This window comes from Ctenopharyngodon idella, chromosome 21, assembly GCF_019924925.1.
Source record: "Ctenopharyngodon idella isolate HZGC_01 chromosome 21, HZGC01, whole genome shotgun sequence".
Classification (NCBI taxonomy): domain Eukaryota; kingdom Metazoa; phylum Chordata; class Actinopteri; order Cypriniformes; family Xenocyprididae; genus Ctenopharyngodon; species Ctenopharyngodon idella.
In genome coordinates, this window is record NC_067240.1 from 22,919,186 (window position 1) to 22,939,885 (window position 20,700).

At 35.5% G+C, this 20,700-nt stretch overlaps 1 protein-coding gene across 3 annotated transcripts in view; it reads right to left on the reverse strand.

The window, feature by feature from the left end:
* Window positions 1-20,700, reverse strand: part of gemin5 (gem (nuclear organelle) associated protein 5) — a 33,072-nt gene that overhangs the window by 4,046 nt on the left and 8,326 nt on the right. For 2 of the 3 annotated variants that reach the window (XM_051878087.1, XM_051878086.1), the window contains exons 8-24: window positions 19,654-19,866; window positions 19,485-19,570; window positions 17,405-17,487; window positions 16,916-17,070; window positions 16,758-16,831; window positions 15,328-15,509; window positions 12,594-12,733; window positions 10,315-10,486; window positions 9,057-9,272; window positions 8,803-8,919; window positions 7,553-7,675; window positions 5,535-5,630; window positions 5,305-5,442; window positions 4,001-4,148; window positions 3,796-3,915; window positions 797-1,007; window positions 116-370 (exon numbers count right to left, since the gene is read on the reverse strand). In XM_051878087.1, the coding sequence (XP_051734047.1) occupies window positions 116-370; window positions 797-1,007; window positions 3,796-3,915; window positions 4,001-4,148; window positions 5,305-5,442; window positions 5,535-5,630; window positions 7,553-7,675; window positions 8,803-8,919; window positions 9,057-9,272; window positions 10,315-10,486; window positions 12,594-12,733; window positions 15,328-15,509; window positions 16,758-16,831; window positions 16,916-17,070; window positions 17,405-17,487; window positions 19,485-19,570; window positions 19,654-19,866 (2,529 nt within the window). The remainder of the gene's footprint in view (window positions 1-115; window positions 371-796; window positions 1,008-3,795; window positions 3,916-4,000; window positions 4,149-5,304; window positions 5,443-5,534; window positions 5,631-7,552; window positions 7,676-8,802; window positions 8,920-9,056; window positions 9,273-10,314; window positions 10,487-12,593; window positions 12,734-15,327; window positions 15,510-16,757; window positions 16,832-16,915; window positions 17,071-17,404; window positions 17,488-19,484; window positions 19,571-19,653; window positions 19,867-20,700) is intronic. The other variant, XM_051878088.1, reaches the window with a different exon arrangement.

The window sequence follows — 20,700 nt, forward strand, 5'->3', positions numbered from 1 at the left end:
TATTACCCATTTTGTCTATGTATTTCATTATATAAATATTATATTATATTGCATTGTATTGTACTGTATTGCAATCTGCCAAGTAGATCCGTTGGCATCTTATTTTCACACATACTTGCTTCATGGGAACACTAATGGTGGCAGGAGGATTCTCAATGGCTCTCAGCTGTTGATGAAGCATTTTCACTTTGACCAGGTCAGCAGCCGCCACCCCAAACTCGCTCTGCCACACTCTGTGCACCGTGGAGAGGAAGTTCTCCTCACAGGACTTAGACCAGGTGTGCGAAGAAGCCACAGTCCAGGTGACCACATCTGTATCTGCCAGTCTATGAGTGAGGATCTCATTAACACAGAACATCAGTCTGTGACCCTGTGAAGAAGAGAAGAGAAAGATGCTTTACATACACTGAACATTGATACTGTTGCTATAGTTACCATGAACATGCTATAGGGAGCAAAAGGTAACATTTACCTTAGAATAAAGTATATTTCATAACGTTTCAAATGGCTAAGTGTTGGTTAGACAACACAATATTCATAATAATAATAATAATAAATCATATATTTATTATGTATTAGATATTTTATTGTCTTTTATATTGCTGTTACCTCAAACAAAACAAAGATTAATGGTGATCTAAAAAATTCACTAAAAGACAACACTTGAAAATATATTTTTCTTCCCTTATAAAACCGTAATGAAAATTTCATTTATATCATCATTATATCATTTATTTCATTTATATCATATGTGTATATCTAATAACCAACAGAAAACCAACAGCTGGAAACAAACCAAAAGCGAGTCTTGTGTCCTCAGGACTTCCTGTGCTGCAGCCCAGTCCTGGGAAAGCATCAAGTCTTTGGCACACCTCAGAGAGAGAGAATGTGCGAGCTCACTTTCTCCTGATATCCATGCCAGATTAGCCGCTGTCTTCAGTGACATCACATCCCCTTTCTTGGCAACAATTTTAGCTGCATCAAAGCTCGAGTCTGCGGCGAGGTAACTGACAGGTGAAAAAAGAAAATACTTTGGTCAGTCTTTTCATTCTTTAGTCAGTTTTAATTATATTACCCCACTGACTGTATACAGCAATTAAAATCATATCACAATGTTACACATACAGTATTATGATAAAGTATATGTGAAGTTTTAGCTCAAAATACCCCACAGATCATTTTTTATAGCATGTTAAAATTGTGACTTTTTGAGGGTGAGCAAAAACGCTCCATTTTTGTGTGTGTCCCTTTAAATGCAAATGAGCTGCTGCTCCCAAGAAAAGGGCGGAGTTAGCCTTTTTCACACTTCCAGGTTTTTGGCTTTCGGACTGACCCATGCCGGATAAAAGTTAAAGTTTTTCCGGTAACAGTGATAGATAGCCGAGCCTAAGAGCCAGTTTGTGAATCGAAGTCAAAGTCTTTTTATGAATTGAATATTATGAAAATGTTTGAACAATCTTGGTGATTTATTGGTGAGACTACAGAGCTCTCATTAAGAGCTAAATTTAAGAACTAATTCAAAGTGATGGCGGTTAAATTGGTTATATGCTCCGTGTCTGTTTGGCACGGCTGTGCATTATCACACTCCATGTGCTGTAAGAGTGCCTGTGTCTCAATATGCATATTATCCATCCTAAATAGTAGGCTGTGACATTAGTAATATTCAATACTATTAGTATGCGACATGCAGGGGAAATGATCAACTGGCAGCTCCCTTATCACGCAGACCTGATCCTCTGATTCATAATGAGAAGCAGGACCACTCGCACCCTGGATATTTCTGGATAGATAGATATATATATATATAACACTTCTGTCATCTCTCAGTGATATTTCATCTCATTCCTGTCATCGTCATCTTAAAGTCTTTAATATGCACAGTATTACAAACCCATAGTAGTATTGTTGCTGTTGCAACATTAATGCAAAGACTGATAGTTGTGTATCTGCGTTATGTCTTAGTTTAATCATTTTAATCGGTCAGGATTAGTTATAACATATGCTTGAATGTGGGATGTAATGGCATGAGATTAATACATGCTATATATTTTTAAAACGTATTAAACTCACGACAATATTATGTATCTCTCACGACTTTATATCCCGCATTGAAGCATATATTGGAAGTTTAGTTTATGAATATAAATAATGTTCGTCGAATGGTGATACCAGCAGGGGAATTGCTGAATGAGTAGCTGCGTAGCATATACTGTATGACAGCTGGTGAAATAAAACCACCCGCCAGTAAATTCGAGCAACGGTCTGAGTGGCCGTATAAGCTACAAACAAGTAGAAAATAATTTCTTTGTAGATTATACAACAGCAACTTGGAAAACAGACAAAACATAAAAGGTAAGAAGCAATATTTGAGAAAAGAGCATATTAATCTAATAGCCGCAGACACATAGCGGAACTAACTTTACCCTGCATCACGTGATTTCCGATTCTTATGAATAAGGCTAATTACCTCACGCAGACTCACTGAAAATGTCAGAAACTGTTCATCCTTTTATGTTCAAACCGGAGTCGGACAATGATGGAGAGACTCAAGAAGAAGTGACAACATGTAGAATACAACAGGACGTTTCTGAATGGTTAGTTGATGAATTTATGTAGCTGATGTGGAGTTAACTATCTTAAAGTCATTAATTGGCATATTCTGTCATGATAATCTATAAATCACTTGTGTGGGAACTGTTGTAAGATGCCTACAGAGCTAGAGAATATATGCTGCATTAAGATAGAACAGGTATAGTTTAGTTTAATTATGCTTATAACTTATGCCCCCGGTTTCCCAGACAAGGCTTAAGCTAGTCCTAGACTAAAATGCATGTTTGAGCTGTTTTAACTGAAAGCAACTTGCGCTGACATATCTTAAAATATATCAGTGCCATTGTTTTGTCTCAAGATGCACACAAGTAATGTTTTTTTCTAGTGTACGTTTATAAAAGTTACTTAAATGCCCGAATTGAACTAAGGCCTAATCCTGGCTTAGGCTAAGCCCTGTCTGTGAAACCGGGCCATGCTGTCATCTTGTTTTTATGACATGCTATTTGTGTTACGTACTGTATTGCAATAACATGGACTCACCCCCTTTGTTCATTATATTTAACTAACATGTTAGTAATTTATTGATCATTGAAGCTTATTATATTATCTCTTGATTTGATTAAATGTATGTTTAAATAAATTTGTCATGGAAACAAGTTATGACAGCCACTGTGTAAATGATTATATTTCAAAAATGAATTGGAGTAGAAAATTAACTTTACAGTTAGATTTAGACTTATATATAAATAAATAAAAGTGTTGATTATTATGTATAAAAATAAATAGCAATTTAATTTAATAATTTGGGCTCTGTTGTTAACCTTTAATTTTATAACAATGTGTAAGTAAGGTCTCCCTATATAGTTTACAACATTAGCTAAGATTTTTTTTTTTTTCTTAAGAAAATTTTAATTATAATTGAATTTATTTAAACAGAGACACATTTGGTAAAAACAGTTTAATAATAAAAAAACGTTATGTTTAGTTTTCTCTCCACTGCTGTACAGAACAGTAACTATAACCAAACAATAAATGAAATTTTCATTTACGGTTTTATAAGGGAAAATATATTTTCCCTTATAATTTTTATATATTTTAAAGAATAATAATAATAATAATAATATTTATATATTTTTTAAGAAAAATATATTTTCAAAACCGAGGTACGTACCGAACTGTCAAGTTTGTGTACCGTTTATATATATATATATATATATATACACACGCTAATGTGTTTTCACTCACCATTTTGCTGTCGTAGCATGATGGCCATCCTTCTCCAGCACTGAAGCCCAGCTCATGTAGAGATCTTTCAGCACAGGGTCCTCTGGCTGGAGTCTGGCTCTTGCTAAAGCGATGGCCTCACTGAAGATTTATTGCAAAAACAAACGTTAACCTTCTACTAACACCATTAACATGACAAACAATTGCTTATTGTGATGTTTCCAACCGGTAGAGCTGGTGGCTCTTCAGAAGGTTGATGGCCTCATAGAGTTTATGGATGGAGAGGAGATGTGACGCTGCTTTGAGGAACTGCTCGTGGTGGCAGAGCTGCTTCACATACGCCTCTACAGTCCTGGCCCACACCTGGTAGCCCGCTGAGAGAGGGTCAATGACAAAAAAAAAAATGTCCAGGAGAAAAGGAGAAATCTTCATGGGGTTATTCTACTGGACATTTGAAAACCCACACAAACCTTGCCATGCCTGAAACATAGTTCTTCTGACTATGATTGTCATGTCACATGCAAAACAACAGTGTTTCCTGAATGCTGGTTACACCACACTGACTGGCCAATATTTTTAAAGGGTTAGTTCACCCAAAAATGAAAATTATGTAATTAATTACTCAACCTCATGTCGTTCCAAACCCGTAAGACTCAAAGGGTGCTAAAAACATATTTAAAACAGTTCATGTGAGTACAGTGATTCAACCTTAATATTATAAAGCGACGAGAATACTTTTTGTGCGCCAAAAAAACCCCAAAATAACAATTTTTTTCAACAATATCTAGTGATGGGCAATTTCAAAACACTGCTTCATGAAGCTTTGAAGCTTTACGAATCTTTTTTTCGAATCAGTGGTTCAGAGGCAAAAATCACGTGATTTCAGTAAACAAGGCTTTCGAAATTTCAATGGTTCACGTGACTTTGGCATGTGATACGCGCTCCGAACCAGTGATTCAAAACAAAAGATTCGTAAAGCTTCGAAGCTTCATGAAGCGGTGTTTTGAAATCGCCCATCACTAGATATTGTTGAATAAAGTCGTTATTGTGGGGGGGTTTTTTTGGCGCACAAAAAGTATTCTTGTCGCTTCATAACATTAAGGTTGAACCACTGTAGTCACAAACTGTTTTAAATATGTTTTTAGTAGCTTTCTGGGCATTGAAAAAGGAAATGATCTTGCTGGCAATGTAGGCCTCATTGAGCCATCAAAAATATCTTAATTTGTGTTCCGAAGATGAACGAAGGTCTTACGGGTGTGGAACGACATGAGGGCGAGTAATAAATGACATAATTTTTTTTTATTTTTGGGTGAACTAACCCGTTAAAACTGCTCCACTGCATTTTTAAAAATAAATTATAAAAGATTGTGTTAAATATTTTTTCCAAGAAATTGTTCCAAGTCTTTCAGAACTTTTTCTTTTTACAATCTCTGGACAGTTACACCACCTTGACATTTTTTTTCTTTTGATATTTTTTTTTACCCCACAACATTGTCTGTATGATTTCCATAATACTGCAAAACATCTCACCCATTGGAGCTAAACTGAGGAGATGGTCAGTCAGTTCTCCTTTCTCCACAGCGAGATTTATTGCTCCAATCAAGTCTCCTTTCCACAGCCTCAGATACACCATTGAGTCATAATGACCAGCCTCCAAATGGCTCTCCTCTGTTCAAAACACCACAATTATCTTAAAACTGCTTCCAAATCAGTGACGCCCTGATTCACATAAAATCTTCAGCATAAAAGCAGATATTGACCTTCCTCCTGAAACATCCTGTAGAGGGCATCCCTGTCTGTGAACAGGCCGAGCTGAATATGATCTCCAGATCCTGGAACACAAGCTCTGCTTTGCCCTGAGGAGCAGAAGGGAAAGGAAATGTGCTATGCAAATTATAACCACATATTTCCTCTCATTTTGTCATTGCAGCAGTTTAAAACTGAAAATTCTCGCTGATAACTACATGTGAAGGCAAGCTTATACTCCTTTTAAAAAGTACTGCAGTGGTACCAAGATAATACCATCTGATACCATAAATGTAATTTGATATATGGAAATGAATGATTTCCATATTCATAAACCATTTAGACTACTATTCAAATGTTTGGGATCAGTAAGATTTTTTTACATTTTTTTTTTTTTTTTTTTTTTTTTTCACACAGACTCCAAATTTTTGAACAGCAGTCTACATGACAGTCCAAGGTAAATCACAGAATCCTATGGTATTACTTTGGTAAATGGCCAAAACAATGTTTTACATGATGTTTCTGAAAGTTCACAAATAGCATTCAATCCTTTTGCATTTCATCTGTATTGTCACAGAAGAACTAGGACAGAAAGTGTTTCAGCAGGACAACTGCAGTATTATACCACAGTAAACATCTCAGAGATTTATTTATATTTAACGATTTAGCAGCCGCCTATATGCAAAGCTTGTTTCTTAAGGCCCGTTCACACCAGGGACGATAACTATAATGATAACGATAATTATATAGGTAAGCAATAAGGTACTTGAGGCTGTGCTATACCGTGAATAAGTCACGGCTGAAGGGCACCGTTAGGCACGACGCGAAGCGGAGCACTATACAGCACTAGCCTCGAGTACCTTATTGCTTACATAAAATGGTTACCACACAATACAAATATTATAGCCAAAAATATGTATCAATGCAACTTTCATGAAGTAAACTTGGTAACACTTTATTTTAGGGTGTTTTAACCAGTTGCTTATTAGCATGCATATTACTAGAATATTGGCTGTTTATTAGTAATTAAGCACATATTAATGCCTTATTCTGCATGACCTTATTCTACATTCTTAATCCTACCCAATACCTAAACTTACAACTAACTTACTAACTATTAATAAGCAGTAAATTAGGAGTTTATTGAGGGAAAAGTCGTAGTTAATAGTGAATACATGTTCCCTGTACTAAAGTGTTACCATAAACTTTCACTAAAAGCCTTCCTTCCGCCGGAAAAAAATAGTCCCTGACCATGAACAGCAACAAAAGTTACATTATTACGCCATTAGATGGCGGCAAAGACTGTCTTTATGAGTGTGTCAGTCAGTAGCGAAGACTTTTACATTGAACAGACTGAATTGTTGTGAACACGGAATAAGACGCAACTGACAAATGCTTTGACTAGCGCTGTCAGTCACGGGAAAACCCCTTAACTGTTAAAAGGGCAAGATAATACATTGGACATTTAAACAGATGTTTTATTATGAACAGGACTGACCTGAAGGAAAAAGCTAAATCTGAATGCAGGTTATAAACTCGCTCAATCGATCTCTTTCTCACAATACTCTTCTAGTTCTACATAATACAGTAAGCTTCAATGAACAATATCAACTGAGAACAAACAGTTTACATTGTTAAGAGTGGTAGCTAAGGGTGTTGTGTAGTGACAACACAGAACCGTTGGGTGAAGCGGTCATAGCCATGTTTTATCATGAATAAGACACAGGTATTGACCAATCAGAATCAAGGACAGGAACTAACAGTTTTATAATTTTAAATATAACACAAAAGCAGAGTCCACACCACAACTTTAACAATAATGGCAAAGACAAACATTATAGTTGGAATCAATTTTGGAACGATTTTTTTGAGCATTTAAAAGCGGCAAAACACATAACTGTAGTGCAAGCTTAGAATAAACGGAACAATATTTTGAGTTGGTGTGGACGCGAATATAGTTATTGTTCTTGGTGAAAACGGGCCTTTAATGTTTCTACATGTTTTTGTGCCTGATGTTGGGCTCCTGACTTACCATGTGAGTGTCTCACAGCAGCAAGTGTAAGACAGTCCTGTTGAAGTTCCTCTTTGGGTCGGTGATCCATAGAAGTACTGAGCGGGAGAATGGACCGAGGCTTTCTCTTTTTTAAAGACAGATCTAAAATGAACAATAAATGATATATGATAAGAGCCTTTACAATGTTTTCATTTTCTCACACCAGGTTTGATGTCAATGATGACAAAAACCATAGGTTTTTAAAGACCCAAAATGTTTATTTAAATGTATTAATTGATGAATTACTTTATTAAATAAATAAATAATGTTAAGTCATATAAAATGAATAAACTAATTATTAATAATAATAATGCTATTACAGTTGCTAAGCAAGGCAGCAACCAGCCGTAATTATAGAGTGCAATGTTGGATTCCAGAAGTAAAAACTCCATTCATTTTCTCTATAGGGAAATTGATTTTGAACGACAACTTGAAAACTTTTAAAGACGGACCTACTGTGAGCTACGAGGTTGTTAATCCATTGTATTTGCTTCTGCTGAAGCCATCAGCCATCCCGCATTATTTCAGCTTATTTTTAAAATAATCGCTTAACAGTGGAATTCCTTGTGAAAAACTACATTACCCATGATACTGTACAGAAAATTACACCAATCAGTGAGTAAAAAAAAAGCAACACATGCCAAAATAGCTCTTTTAAAATACCTATATATATATACATTTGTACATGAGAAGTTTTATATTTCTCCATCATTTTTAATTTGATTATGCTGTTCACAATGCTTCATGGGATTGTAGTTCTTTCCCTCACTAAAACTGTAAAGTACACAGTCTTGACTGCAAAAAAAAATTATAATTCACCTCATATCTGATTGGCTTTGGCTTATAATTCTTTAACAAAAACTTTTTTTTAAATCCTTATGGAAAAAATGAATGGAAAAAAATACTTCCAGAACCACCGCTGCTGAAAAAGAGGGTGGGAACTGTTGAGCTGTATTCTGAATGGTCACAAGTGGATTAATTTTGATGCATTATGTAATCAATTCAGAGTCTCAACTATATAACTATATAGTTCTATAATCAGTTTTTTTTGCATGATACATGTTCAAAAAGAATCTGCATCCCACCTCAATAGCAGCAAAAATATTTTGCAATTCAACATGAACACAATAACCACACTGTACCTAACGTTTTTTTTTAACTTAAGTACATAGTAGTTAAAGTGGGACAGAAGAATATATTGACCACACACATACAAGGCAGAGACCAACCTGATTTCTCTCTTTTCTTTTCCTCTTTGACCTCCCTTTTAACTGCATGGATGAACTTTTCTCCATTCTGAACCGTCTCCGTGCCACGTGTGTCCACACTGCTCTCTCTGGACCAGCCTGTGACCCCAATGATAAAGGTTATTCATCACACGACACCCAGACAACTGGAGTGACATTTCAAAGACTAAGCTGGAAGCACAAAAGCGAGAGGAAGCGGAAGAGACAGCGAGAGATGAAAGCGAGAAAAAAGTTACCCGTGACGGATGGACCGTCTGCGTTCTCCTTCTCTTCCTCCTCGTCATTGTCTGATTGGCCTTCTTCTGCTCCGCTGCCTGCTGCTCCTTTCATTTCTTCACCTAAAGGCAATTCACTTTCTTCTGGCTTCATCCCTCCTTTTCCTGGTGCCTTCTTTTTCTTCTTGGACTTTTTCTGTGGTCCTCTCTTTTTTTCTATCTCAACACGTTTTTTACCTGTTGATGTAAACATCAATGTATGTGTATAGTTAATTATATTTACACAGTTTTTGGCTCTATTAGATGGAGTGTGAAATGGCGCAGACCAGACTCAAACCTGTGGCTCCCAATTTTATAGTTCTGATATAAATACTGACTACTTTCACCTTCTGAAAGTAAAAGCGGATGCACACTGAGATTTTGGCCAAGATTTGCTCGTCTGAGACAAATTGAGAATCCTAAAAGATTCCTCTGATCCCAGGCTAAAATCTGATCTAGGCTAAAATCACCCAGCGAAGTCTTTGATTGCTAGTTTGACATGTTCACCGACAGCCGATTAATGACCGTTGCGATCCAAATTTACCTCTGACGGAATTCTGGCAGTGTCAGATTTGGCGCACAGTCCCGCAGTGTGATCGAAATTAAAGCTACGGATTTCTTTGTTAGCCACAATTTCAGTCACGCGTGTAATGCAGCTCAGTCACCAAACATATAAACGTGTGAAAAACTCCGGACAAGTTTTTTTGCTTTTTAACGTGTCTTGACACGTGTGACATGAGGATCATGTTTGTACAGCCTGAGAAGCAACAATCGTAAAGGACTATTAAAAATTGCACATTGCACCCTGCTTAACTTGATGCTTTAAATAAAGATTGTATCAATTACATCATTACACCAGTAGGTGGCGACAAGTGACTTAATAAAATGTATTTGTCTTTGAATCATTCATTCAAGAGATTCAGTAATGAAGCAAGTGAAGTCTCTAAGAGTGAGTCATTAATTAATTAATTCATATTCAAAAAAAATATATTCAAATTAATTAAATTAACATTTCAGAACCTCTAGCAAATTACATGTTTAGTTGTCTATTCAGAATCCTTGGAGAATTGTGATCTCTATTTGAAACAAAAAAATCGTGTTAATTAAACATCAATTTTCGATCAATGATTTTGCCCCTCCAAAATGGTTTCGGACAAAACCAAAAATTCATTTTCGTTGAATATTTTTGTTTGTTTGTTTTTTTCAGTGCATCACTAGTTAACTATAATGGTTTACATACTCTTGGGAGGTGTGATGTGTTCCTGCTTAGATACGGCCCATTCTTGGAGGGTGAAGTCATCTCCACCGGTCCAGACCAGATCTGGGTGAACAGCGGACCACTGCACGCACAGCAGTCGGCCTGAGTGACCCCTGTAGTTACACACCGGCTGCTCTTTCAGCACATCCCACACCTGGAAAAATGAGTTATTACAGAGCAATAACATTTTGTTTGTATTTTTTCTGGATGATGGATTTCCAAAACACATGATTATTTAAAGGGTCATGACATGAGAAATCAAAAATGCCTTGATCTTTTTACATATAAGAGTCTTTGTACATTCTTAGAACATTCTGCAAGTTTCATAGCTTAAAACGTCCTCCTCATTATAAACAAAGCATTTATTTAATCAAGCTCCAAAAATGGTTCATTTTGATATTGCGGGTTCTGTGACGTCACACAGGCAAATATGACTGCCTCCAGAGCAAGACATCGACGAATAGTTATACCTAATTGCAGCATAGGCCCCGCCCACTAGCATTCAGTCACTTAACGGCTGACATTTGCCTACACAGGATGTGAACCCATTATAATCACTGACACTGTCTACACTGGATACAGTTTACAATACAGATGCGTTCAGTTTCTGACATACTCCATACACTTGAGTCTGTCGACAATAGGACAAATGGAAGAGTGAAAGAACAGAGACTGCTCTAGTCCAGGTCAGGTTCTTACTTCTGCAAACTAGTCCTGCTAGACATTAGTGCTGCTTTTCAGGATTTTTACCATCCTTCTGGATAGGTTGCGTGTTTGGTTAGGCATCTCTGGTGTTGTGTCTGAATGGTTTAAATACTATCTCTCTGATCGTTTTCAATTTGTTTGTCATGGAAAAAACAAATCCAAGCCAACATTCGTTCAACAGGGTGTCCCGCAGGGGTCAGTACTTGGACCCATTTTGTTTTGCATGTATATGTTTCCTCTCTGTGACATTATAAGAAAGTATGGTCTGGGGTTTCATTTTTATGCTGATAATACGCAGATCTATGTCAGCACATATCCTGATCCTAATCTTGCTCTTACATCTCTTACTGCATGTCTGGAAGAAATAACGGTGTGGATGCATGACAATTATCTTAAACTTAACAAATCTAAAACAGAACTTCTCCTTGTTGGGATGCCGACAGCTTTGCATAAATGCAAAAATCTCAGTTTGTTTACTGTTTCTGACCTTGTGTCTCCATTATCACAAGTGTGCAACCTTGGTGTTATTTTTCATTTGCAATTGTCATTCGATGCCCACATTAAAATGGTCTCGAAATCTGCGTGTTTCCATCTCAGAAATACTACCATACTACGACCTTCTCTATCTCTCAGCCGAGGCTAGATTATTGTAATGTACTTTATTCTGGTCTCCCTGATAAGTATATCAAGAAATTGCAGTATATTCAAAACTCTGCAGCACATGTACTGCCCTACACATCTGCTCGTCAGCATATTTCCCTGGTTCTTTATTAATTGCATTGGCTTCCAGTACAGGCACGTATTGACTTAAAAAAATCTTGATTTTAACATATAAGGCTATTCATGGGACAGCTCCGGCATACCTTTGTAATTTAGTAGCTCTGTACACACCAACTCGCTCTCTCCACTCTTCTGACTCCTTTACTCTTCAGCAGCCTTCAAATTGAAGTCTATGGGTGGAAGGGCTTTTTCTGTTTCAGCTCCATGTTTGTGGAAAAAACTTCCCTTGGCTAATAGAAATTCCCCAACACTGGACTGTTTTAAGTCTTTATAAGTTATAAGTCTTTAAAGACCCATCTTTTTTTAAGATACTTACTGTCTTTGAGTGTACAAATTTTTTTTTACTATTGTACTATTGTTATTGCCGTTTTATTTTATTTTTTTTATTGTATTGTATTGTTATTCATACATGTAGCGCTTTGAGTTTGAGAAAAGCGCAATATAAATAAAATGCATCATCATCATCATCATTAACAACGTTCGCTTTGAAGCATCAAGTTTAAAAAGCTCATTTGCGGATCATTTCAGACAGAGGTTCAGAATAAGGGTAGAAACAGATTTTTTCCACATGTATATTTGTTTTCTTGTGCAAAACCTTTATTAACATTATAATTGAAACTTAAGGAACATATTAAAATAAAATAAAAATTTAATGTCATGACCCCTCTAATCTAAACCAGATTTTCATTTTCAGATAAAATAACCTTGAATTCCATAATATTATTGTGACATTAAACTTTTTTAGCAAAAAAAAGAAAAGAAAAAGTCTAACTTGCCTGAGAGGTTCCGTCATAACACGCTGTCACCAGACGCCCATCGTGATGGGGACTCCAGGCTAGGCCGGTGATTTTGTTGGTGTGACCAGAAAGAGTTCTGAAAGGTTCAGTCACCAGCACTGGACTCTCTGATGGGGTTTCTGTAAAACAAAAAACCCTAATAAGAAAAACAAGCACATTCAAGCCCCTGATATACTTTAAGCAAAATCGAAGAACGAACTAATATGATGTCATTTCACACAAAATCAGGCCAAAACAAAGTTTTAACTTTGTTACTGGGGTTAGAAACAGCTTGCCAAAGAGAACTTTCCAGAAACACCTTCAAATGACCATTGGTCTGTGGACATTATGTAATAGGTATGTGTGATTCTAAGGCTCTGCCTTCTTTGACGTGGAAATCTTTTCAAGTTCTTTTCTTCTGTCCAGTACATCGAGGTCAGACGCGCGTAAAACATCAACACACTGGAGAGTTGTAATTCTAATTGAAAGCAACACTAGCCAGGTTTCCATCCAAAGACTTTTTGCGACAAGTAGTTTAGCACTTTAAAATGGTTACCGATACAGCAGATAGAAATGCCATTTATCAACAATATGTTTTTACAGTGTATAAATTGAGAATAGGCAGTTGTTTCACTCATTTTAAAATAATAGGCCTATTACCAAGCATTCTTTTCAATCTACAGTCTAATAGGCCTAAAAGTTATTCAGAAAAATAATACAACTGCATCTGTTTCTGAATAGTATTGATCTAAATAGTCTAAATAACAAAATTTAAAAAAAAACATGACAATTAATAAAAAAATATTTTGTACCTAATTTAATAATGTATAATAAAGTTTTGTTTCAAATGGATGAGAAACACATAGCATCTTGAAAATCTCTGCAGCACATCAAATGAAGGCAGTTCCAATGCTGACAAAAATAAAAGTAAAATACACAAATAACATTTTACTTCTGTAACTGAATAAATAAAGCTGTAATTAATGTGTAATTAATGTGTAATTAAATCACGAGTTTGATTTCATGGTCAGAACCTGCCCTAGGCTACACAACAAATAAAACTCACAAACACGACAATTGTTAATAAAATAATTTTATAAATACGATTTATTAATTTTATAAATAAATTTTATTAAAATAATTTTAACTCAAACTAATTATGAAAATAAAGTGGATTGAATCCAAAACATTTGTTGTATCGGTCTTTGGGAGAAAAAAAAAAAAAAAAAAAAAAAAAAAAAGCAGCAATTTGATGTTTCTAAACAATTTGATGTTATTGAACTCTAAAACCAGAACAAATAACTTTTTTGCTTAGAATTATCTGATGCGTTGTCGGCCACGTTAAACCGCAGTTGGCTTGACTGAATGTAAAAGGGTAGCCTTTGTTGCTAATTGCTGCTAAATGCAAAGACTGACATTTCACTGTACCAATCTTTTTATGGACCCTTTTTTATGGATTCTGCCCTGCGTCCAAACCCATGGGCACATAAAGTAATATTAAATAATATTACTTAATAATATTAAAGTATTACATAATATTAAAGTAGCCTATTTGTGAAAATAGTAAGCGGTAAACTGGTGAATTTCAATTGTCTCATTACTCTACATGTTTCAAATATTTGGGATGAGAAAGTATATTATGAAAATGAAATTATATTATTGAAATGATATGCGTGAAATTATGTACGGAAACGGCTCGGGGCAGTTTTTTTGTGATACAACAAAACATATGCAACAGTATGTTTTTTTTTTAGGGTTGACGTCATTATTTTATCAGTAAAAGGCCAATTGGATAGAAACGGGCTGGAGACAGCTAATTTTGCAAATGCCAATTTTTTGCATATTAACTTTGTCGATAATAAAACAGTGCAAAATCTGGATGAAAACTTGGCTGCTGATACTGGAGCTGCTTGCTTTAAAACAATATATTGTATAAAGTGGTATATAAATAAACATGACATGACTGAATTGCAGAGCTTTAGCTAACATATCCACGTCGTTATGATCAGATGCTTTGTTAACTGCTATTTTCTCACCGCTGTCATTTTTGTTGTTTATTTTGTTATTGAGAGGAAAGCGCACAGCACATATTTACATAATCGGATGTTTACTAACAGTATACCACTGCAAAGGTATTTCAAACTTGCACAAAAACAGATTCAGTATTCCTGAAAAACAGTGAAATGCAATTACAGAATATCACACAAATCTGCACTAATTATATATGTTAAATTACACAAATATACTTTATTTATTTAATCTCACTTTATTAAACGGTGTCTTTGCTGCTGACCCTCGATGATCCAACTCAACCATACTAATAAGCAAAAATTACTTTAGATAAACATCACATTTGTGTTTCATTGTTTTGTATTATTTTTATTTTAAGAGTGTTGAATGCCCCCTGCTGTACAGGCATGAATTTCCTTCAGCCTGAGGCTTTTTTCATTTCATTTTTGGTGTGAAAGAGCCTTTACATTTCCCAAAAAAAGCCCAACCCAGGTTAGAAAAAGTAACGCAAAAGTAACGTAACACATTACTTTCCATAAAAAGTAACTTTGTAATGCAATTATTTATTTATTTTAGCAAGTAACACAATATTGTAATGCATTACTTTTAAAAGTAACTTTCCCCAACACTGCCTGTAGTATATATTATGTATACTGTGCACAGTATGTAATGTTTTGTATGCATATAATAGCCAACAAGGATAGATACAAGAGCCAATTCTTACCTATTGCGCTCCTGAGGTCATGGACATAGACTGTGGCATTACTGGAGCCGGACGCCAGAAGATACTGCAGCTCATTCTGAGATGAGTGTTCATGGTGCCAGCACAGTGAATTTATGATCTTATGATGTTGCTGCACTGTGCACAAGAGCTTCAGCATGGGAGCCTTCAACACCTCTATGGACCTACAACAAAAGCCCTTATGGAGTGAGACACTTAATACAGCCTCTAATAATGAGCTTTATTTGATGCACAATACTCTAAAATATTATTTCATATGATACATTTCATATTTAAAGACAACATGAAATCAAAATAGAGTCTGGTTTTATTGTGCACAATCCATATGTTTTTATTCTTAATCTTAAGTTTCTCCACCTCTAAAATTTTCTGATGTTGTAACCAAATCCATGTGGGCTGAGACAAATGATCTTAAGTAATATCTCAGCCTCATGAGTCAGATGAATACACTCAAGCCCCGTCCTACATTTCATACTGTCTCCTTTTTCAAAAACGAACCAAAACAACAATTTATAATAAGGTTCAATTTGTTAACAATAGTTAATGCGTAAGGTATCATGAACTAAAAATGTACAATACATTTACAGCATTGATTAATCTAGCTTAAATGTAAATATAATTTCTAGACACACTACCGTTCAAAAGATTGGGGTCAGTAAGATTTTTTTTAATGTTTCTGAAAGAAGTCTCTTATGCTCAACCAAGGCTGCATTTATTTGATCAAAAATACAGTAAAAACAGTAATGTGAAATATTATCGCAATTTAAAATAACTGTTTTCAACTTTAATATATTTTAAAATATAATTTATTCCTGTGATGCAAAGCTGAATTTTCAGCATCATTACTCCAGTCTTCAGTCACATGATCCTTCAGAAATCATTCTAACATGCTGATTTGCTGCTCAAGAAACATTTCTGATAATCATAATCAATTTTGAATATCAGTTGTGCTACTTAATATTTTGGTGAAAAGTGATATTTTTCCAGGATTCTTTGATGAATAGCAAGTTCTAAAGAACAACATTTTATATGAAATAATCTTTTGTAACAGTATAAATGTATTTACTGTCACTAATTTACTGACTAATTTAACACATTCCTGCTTAATAAAAGTATGAATTTCTTTACAAAACTTTTTGACCCAATGTTTCTGAATGGTACTGTATACTAATATATTTGTAAGATTTCATGTTTTATAACTTAACATCAACATATTCTGAATAAAACAAAAATTACATAATAAAAAACAAATAGTATATTATTAATCTAACACTAATTTAGACTAATAATGATTAATAGATTAATACAATTCATATAATTTTGTTACTAATGTTAACAAATTAAACCTTATTGTAAAGTGTTACCAATTAAGATAACATCAAAGAGGAAATAGTTTTGGTTAACATTATTACCCATCTTCATTTCCAATGGCCAAAATGCTGCCATCCGGCTTCCAGCTGAGGTCTGTGTGTGGGGGGATCTTGTGCTGAAGAACAGAATAACTTTTTATTTAGATCAATATGAACAAATTTAATAAAGACAAATATGAACAAGCGATTTCTCATCTTACTTTGATGCTGTTGGTGTCTCGGATGAGTTTGTCAATGTTACTGGCCTCTCCTGAGAGTTTCCAGGGGTCGTGCTGGAAGATGACACCCTCTCCGGCACAGCTGTATAAGCTGTAGGACGGCTTGTCTCCTGATCCCCCTGAGCCACGCACATACACTATTATTAGTGGGAACATCACTATTACTATTGCTCATACTTCAACAAACCCCTCTGAACAAACAAAAGCAATTATCTCCACCCCCTTGAGCATCGGAGATGGATACGGTGAAGTATGTGTCATTTGTCAGCAGTGGGGTGAAATTAAGTTTTCATTCCTTGATTACCCAACAAACTCTACGGAAGGAAAGTAAGCATTTTTTTCACACTCACTCAATTACAGAGAGCGTTAAAGAGGAGCCGGGCATCACTTATTGCTGATGGATTGTTCTTGGCTCCACTCCAAGTTCAATGTTTACTGGGTCATGGTGGTGTGTTTAATGAATTGACTTACCAAAAGACATGGGCGGCACAGGAGGGCCCCATGATAAGGAGTAGACGGTTCTGCGGTGGTAAGTGCTTGAGATTTGAGGAGGTCTGTGTGTGAAAACAGATAATGAAGTGAAATGTGTCATTTTCCATTTAATTAAATGTATTTGAAACTTTAATTGAATTATGCTGCCCAGGGCTTAAAAATGAAAAAAAAAATTCAATCGTTTCACTCCGAGCAGAATCGGTATTTTAATGTTTCTGTTCCAGCGTTCCTTCTGTATTATTAACGTTCCGAAACCGGTTTGTTTAGGAAAAAAATAACGGTTAATAACGTTATTTTTTTAACTTTTTTTTTTTTGTTTGCATGTAGCCTACTTAATAATAATAAGTACAGCATTTTATTTATTAAAAAACAAAGTGCCGTCTTAGCCAATAGGCCTACAATTATCTTTTATAACAAGATTCTGTCCAAATGTAAACCTATTAAACGAAAGGAAAAACTTTCAACGGGTTATAAAGTTGTTGTTTTTTTTTAAAGATATTTTAAAATGTTTGCTGCATGGTTAAAAATACCGACGCTATTCCTGAGAGGAAAAAAGATATGTCGCGTATACGTTGCATTTTATTATTACATTCAGAAATAATGTAATTTATCGGTAAATAAAATAAAATGTTTACAAATAGCCTAGCCTATATATAATATAGGCTGATATATTCACCCTACGTCAAGCCAAAACGAATTTAAAAAAAAAAAAAAAAAAATCTCTTTTCTTTTTTAACGCCATTCCATTGCTATATTCAAGGTGAGAAACAGGTTTAGCCTATTTATTAGAAATAAAACTAAATAAGATGCTAAACGAATTAATTTAAAGTGAATCTGAAGCTTACCTTTCTCATTCGGCACTGTTTCCATTTTCGAGACGAATGCTAAACTATTATTTATTATGTAAGCTTTGTACTTCACATCATCGACATCATCCTTCACATAATAGCACAGTCAGGCGGTGGTCACGGGTGGTAAACGTTAGATTGTATTACAGAATTGAACTGAGCAGTGTCACGTTTTATATGTTTGGTTGATTGTATTTTATTGTAATTATTTAACAGGCTGCGATATTAAGTAAGCAATGCAAGAATTTGTGTGCGCGCGTGTAAGGCGCCGGCGCGACCACTGGAATTTTTTTTCTTTCTAAGACAGTAATCTGTACTCCGTAATTTATGGTCATACAGTTAAAAGCAAGACATAATTCATACATTTACAAAAGACATTTAAATAACAAAAACAAGCAGAATGTCTGTTTCCTTTCCTAGATCTTTGGAGTGCGCCACAATGAACCACTTTCGTTTTGTTAATCTGTAGACCTAATTATATAGTGAAATATCACGTAACCTATAGGCCTAAATATTCCCTTTTATTGTATGTGTGTTATGTAGGCCTATAGTTTTATTCTGTTTTCTCCGTTCACAGAAGCGCTGCATATGCGTAATGTGACGTTGTGTGAACTTAAGTTCTACATATCCTGCAATTTTCGCTGGTTTCAAAAAGCACAACAAGCTGCATATCACTTGACATTCATTTTCACTTAAATGTAGGCCTAATGCTTGACGGTTGGTGACATATATCATCGGAAAAACTAATGCCAGGGCATTGTCATTGTGACTTACCTAACCTATGATGACTTGACAGCTGAGCCTGAGCGCGGGCATTTCGCTCACTTTGGATGCGTCAGCGTCACATTTGCATAGGTTGTACTATTTGGATTCGTGATTGGTTGACTGCCAAATCAAAATATTAAATAGAACGAAAAAATAACGTTATTAACCGGTTAATGGACATTTCAAATTAGGGTTTCTGTTCAGAACAATTAAATTTGATTTCGTTTCCGTTTCTGGTTACGTTCTGGTCAAAATTTCGTTCGTTTCCGGTTTTCGTTTTCGTTCCTTGAACCGGTTCAGAGCCCTGATGCTGCCCTCGGTCATAACTCTTTTTTTTCTTTTTTCTATGATGAATATCTTATATTGAATCTTGCATCCAAACGAACCTAAGGAATTGCAAAATTTCATATGCATAAATACAGTTATACAGTTAATGTTGTTCTTACTTGTTAGAGTAAACTTCATATACGCCCACTTTACCATCATCAGTACCAAACGCCAGAGAGCCCTCTTTCAGTGGATGCCATGCCAACTGTAAGAGAAGTGGGCTTGATTTTAAACTAACTGAATGGCAGTGTGGGAAATATAACTGTGAATTAAACACATCTGACTCACAGCTGTGACTTTAGATTTGATCCCTTGCCAGAATGTCTTGATGTCATATTGGTTCTGCATAGACAGGGTGTTCCACACTCGGATCATGCTGTCTCCGACCCCTAGAGCCAGACAGCCGGTGCCCACCGGAGAGAAGCTGAGACAGTACACAAACCCACCCAGAGTGGGCAGAGTCCAACAGCACTCCAGAGATGCCAGGTCCCAACACTTAATCTGAAAAGAGACATCCATACAGAAATATTATATATATATATATATATATATATATATATATATTTCAATTGTGACAAATCTCAGAATAGAATTAAACAGCACTTTATTGATAAGAATGTAATGTACATGAGCTGTCTTGGCAGACTACATTTGCTACGCTGCTGCTGTCATGAGTAAAGGCTACTGCCGAAACATGCACATAAATACAGGGAATAGGATACAAGCTGCTGCAAGGACAGCTGGGACAACCCCCTAGACGAACTAGGCAGGTGGTGCTGGGGAAGGAGGGGATAGGAAAACTCCCATGGAGTTGAGCCAGCTTGGGTCGGAAATAAATATTTTATAGTACGTTAGACCAATTGGTCATGCAACCGCCTTTAGGGGAACCAATCAGCTGCTCTTAAGAGTTTCATGTCTGTATATAATTTTTTTTTTTTACTTTATTTTATGCTAAATGTATCTCAATTGTACAACGAATAAGTTCTTCATGCAAAATATAATTTAATATTTTTTATTCAATTCAGTAATTTAGTACTTATAGATTCACCCTTACAACTTACTCCACCTTGCTATTGTTAAAGTCCCCATGAAATCAAAATGGAAGTTGTTTGGCTTTTAGTATGAATATGTTAGCCTTACTGTTATCTATAAGGTAGTGTGCTCCAAAACAATGACAAAATTCACATTTAGAATATGTAAGCATTCAAAACTTACAGTCTCGCACTTCCACCAATATGGATCAATGATTTTGATGACATCACCCTGCACTTCAGTCTCATCAGATTTTCTGTCCAATCAAATGCTCTCTAGAATCTAAAGCATCCCGCCCTCTAC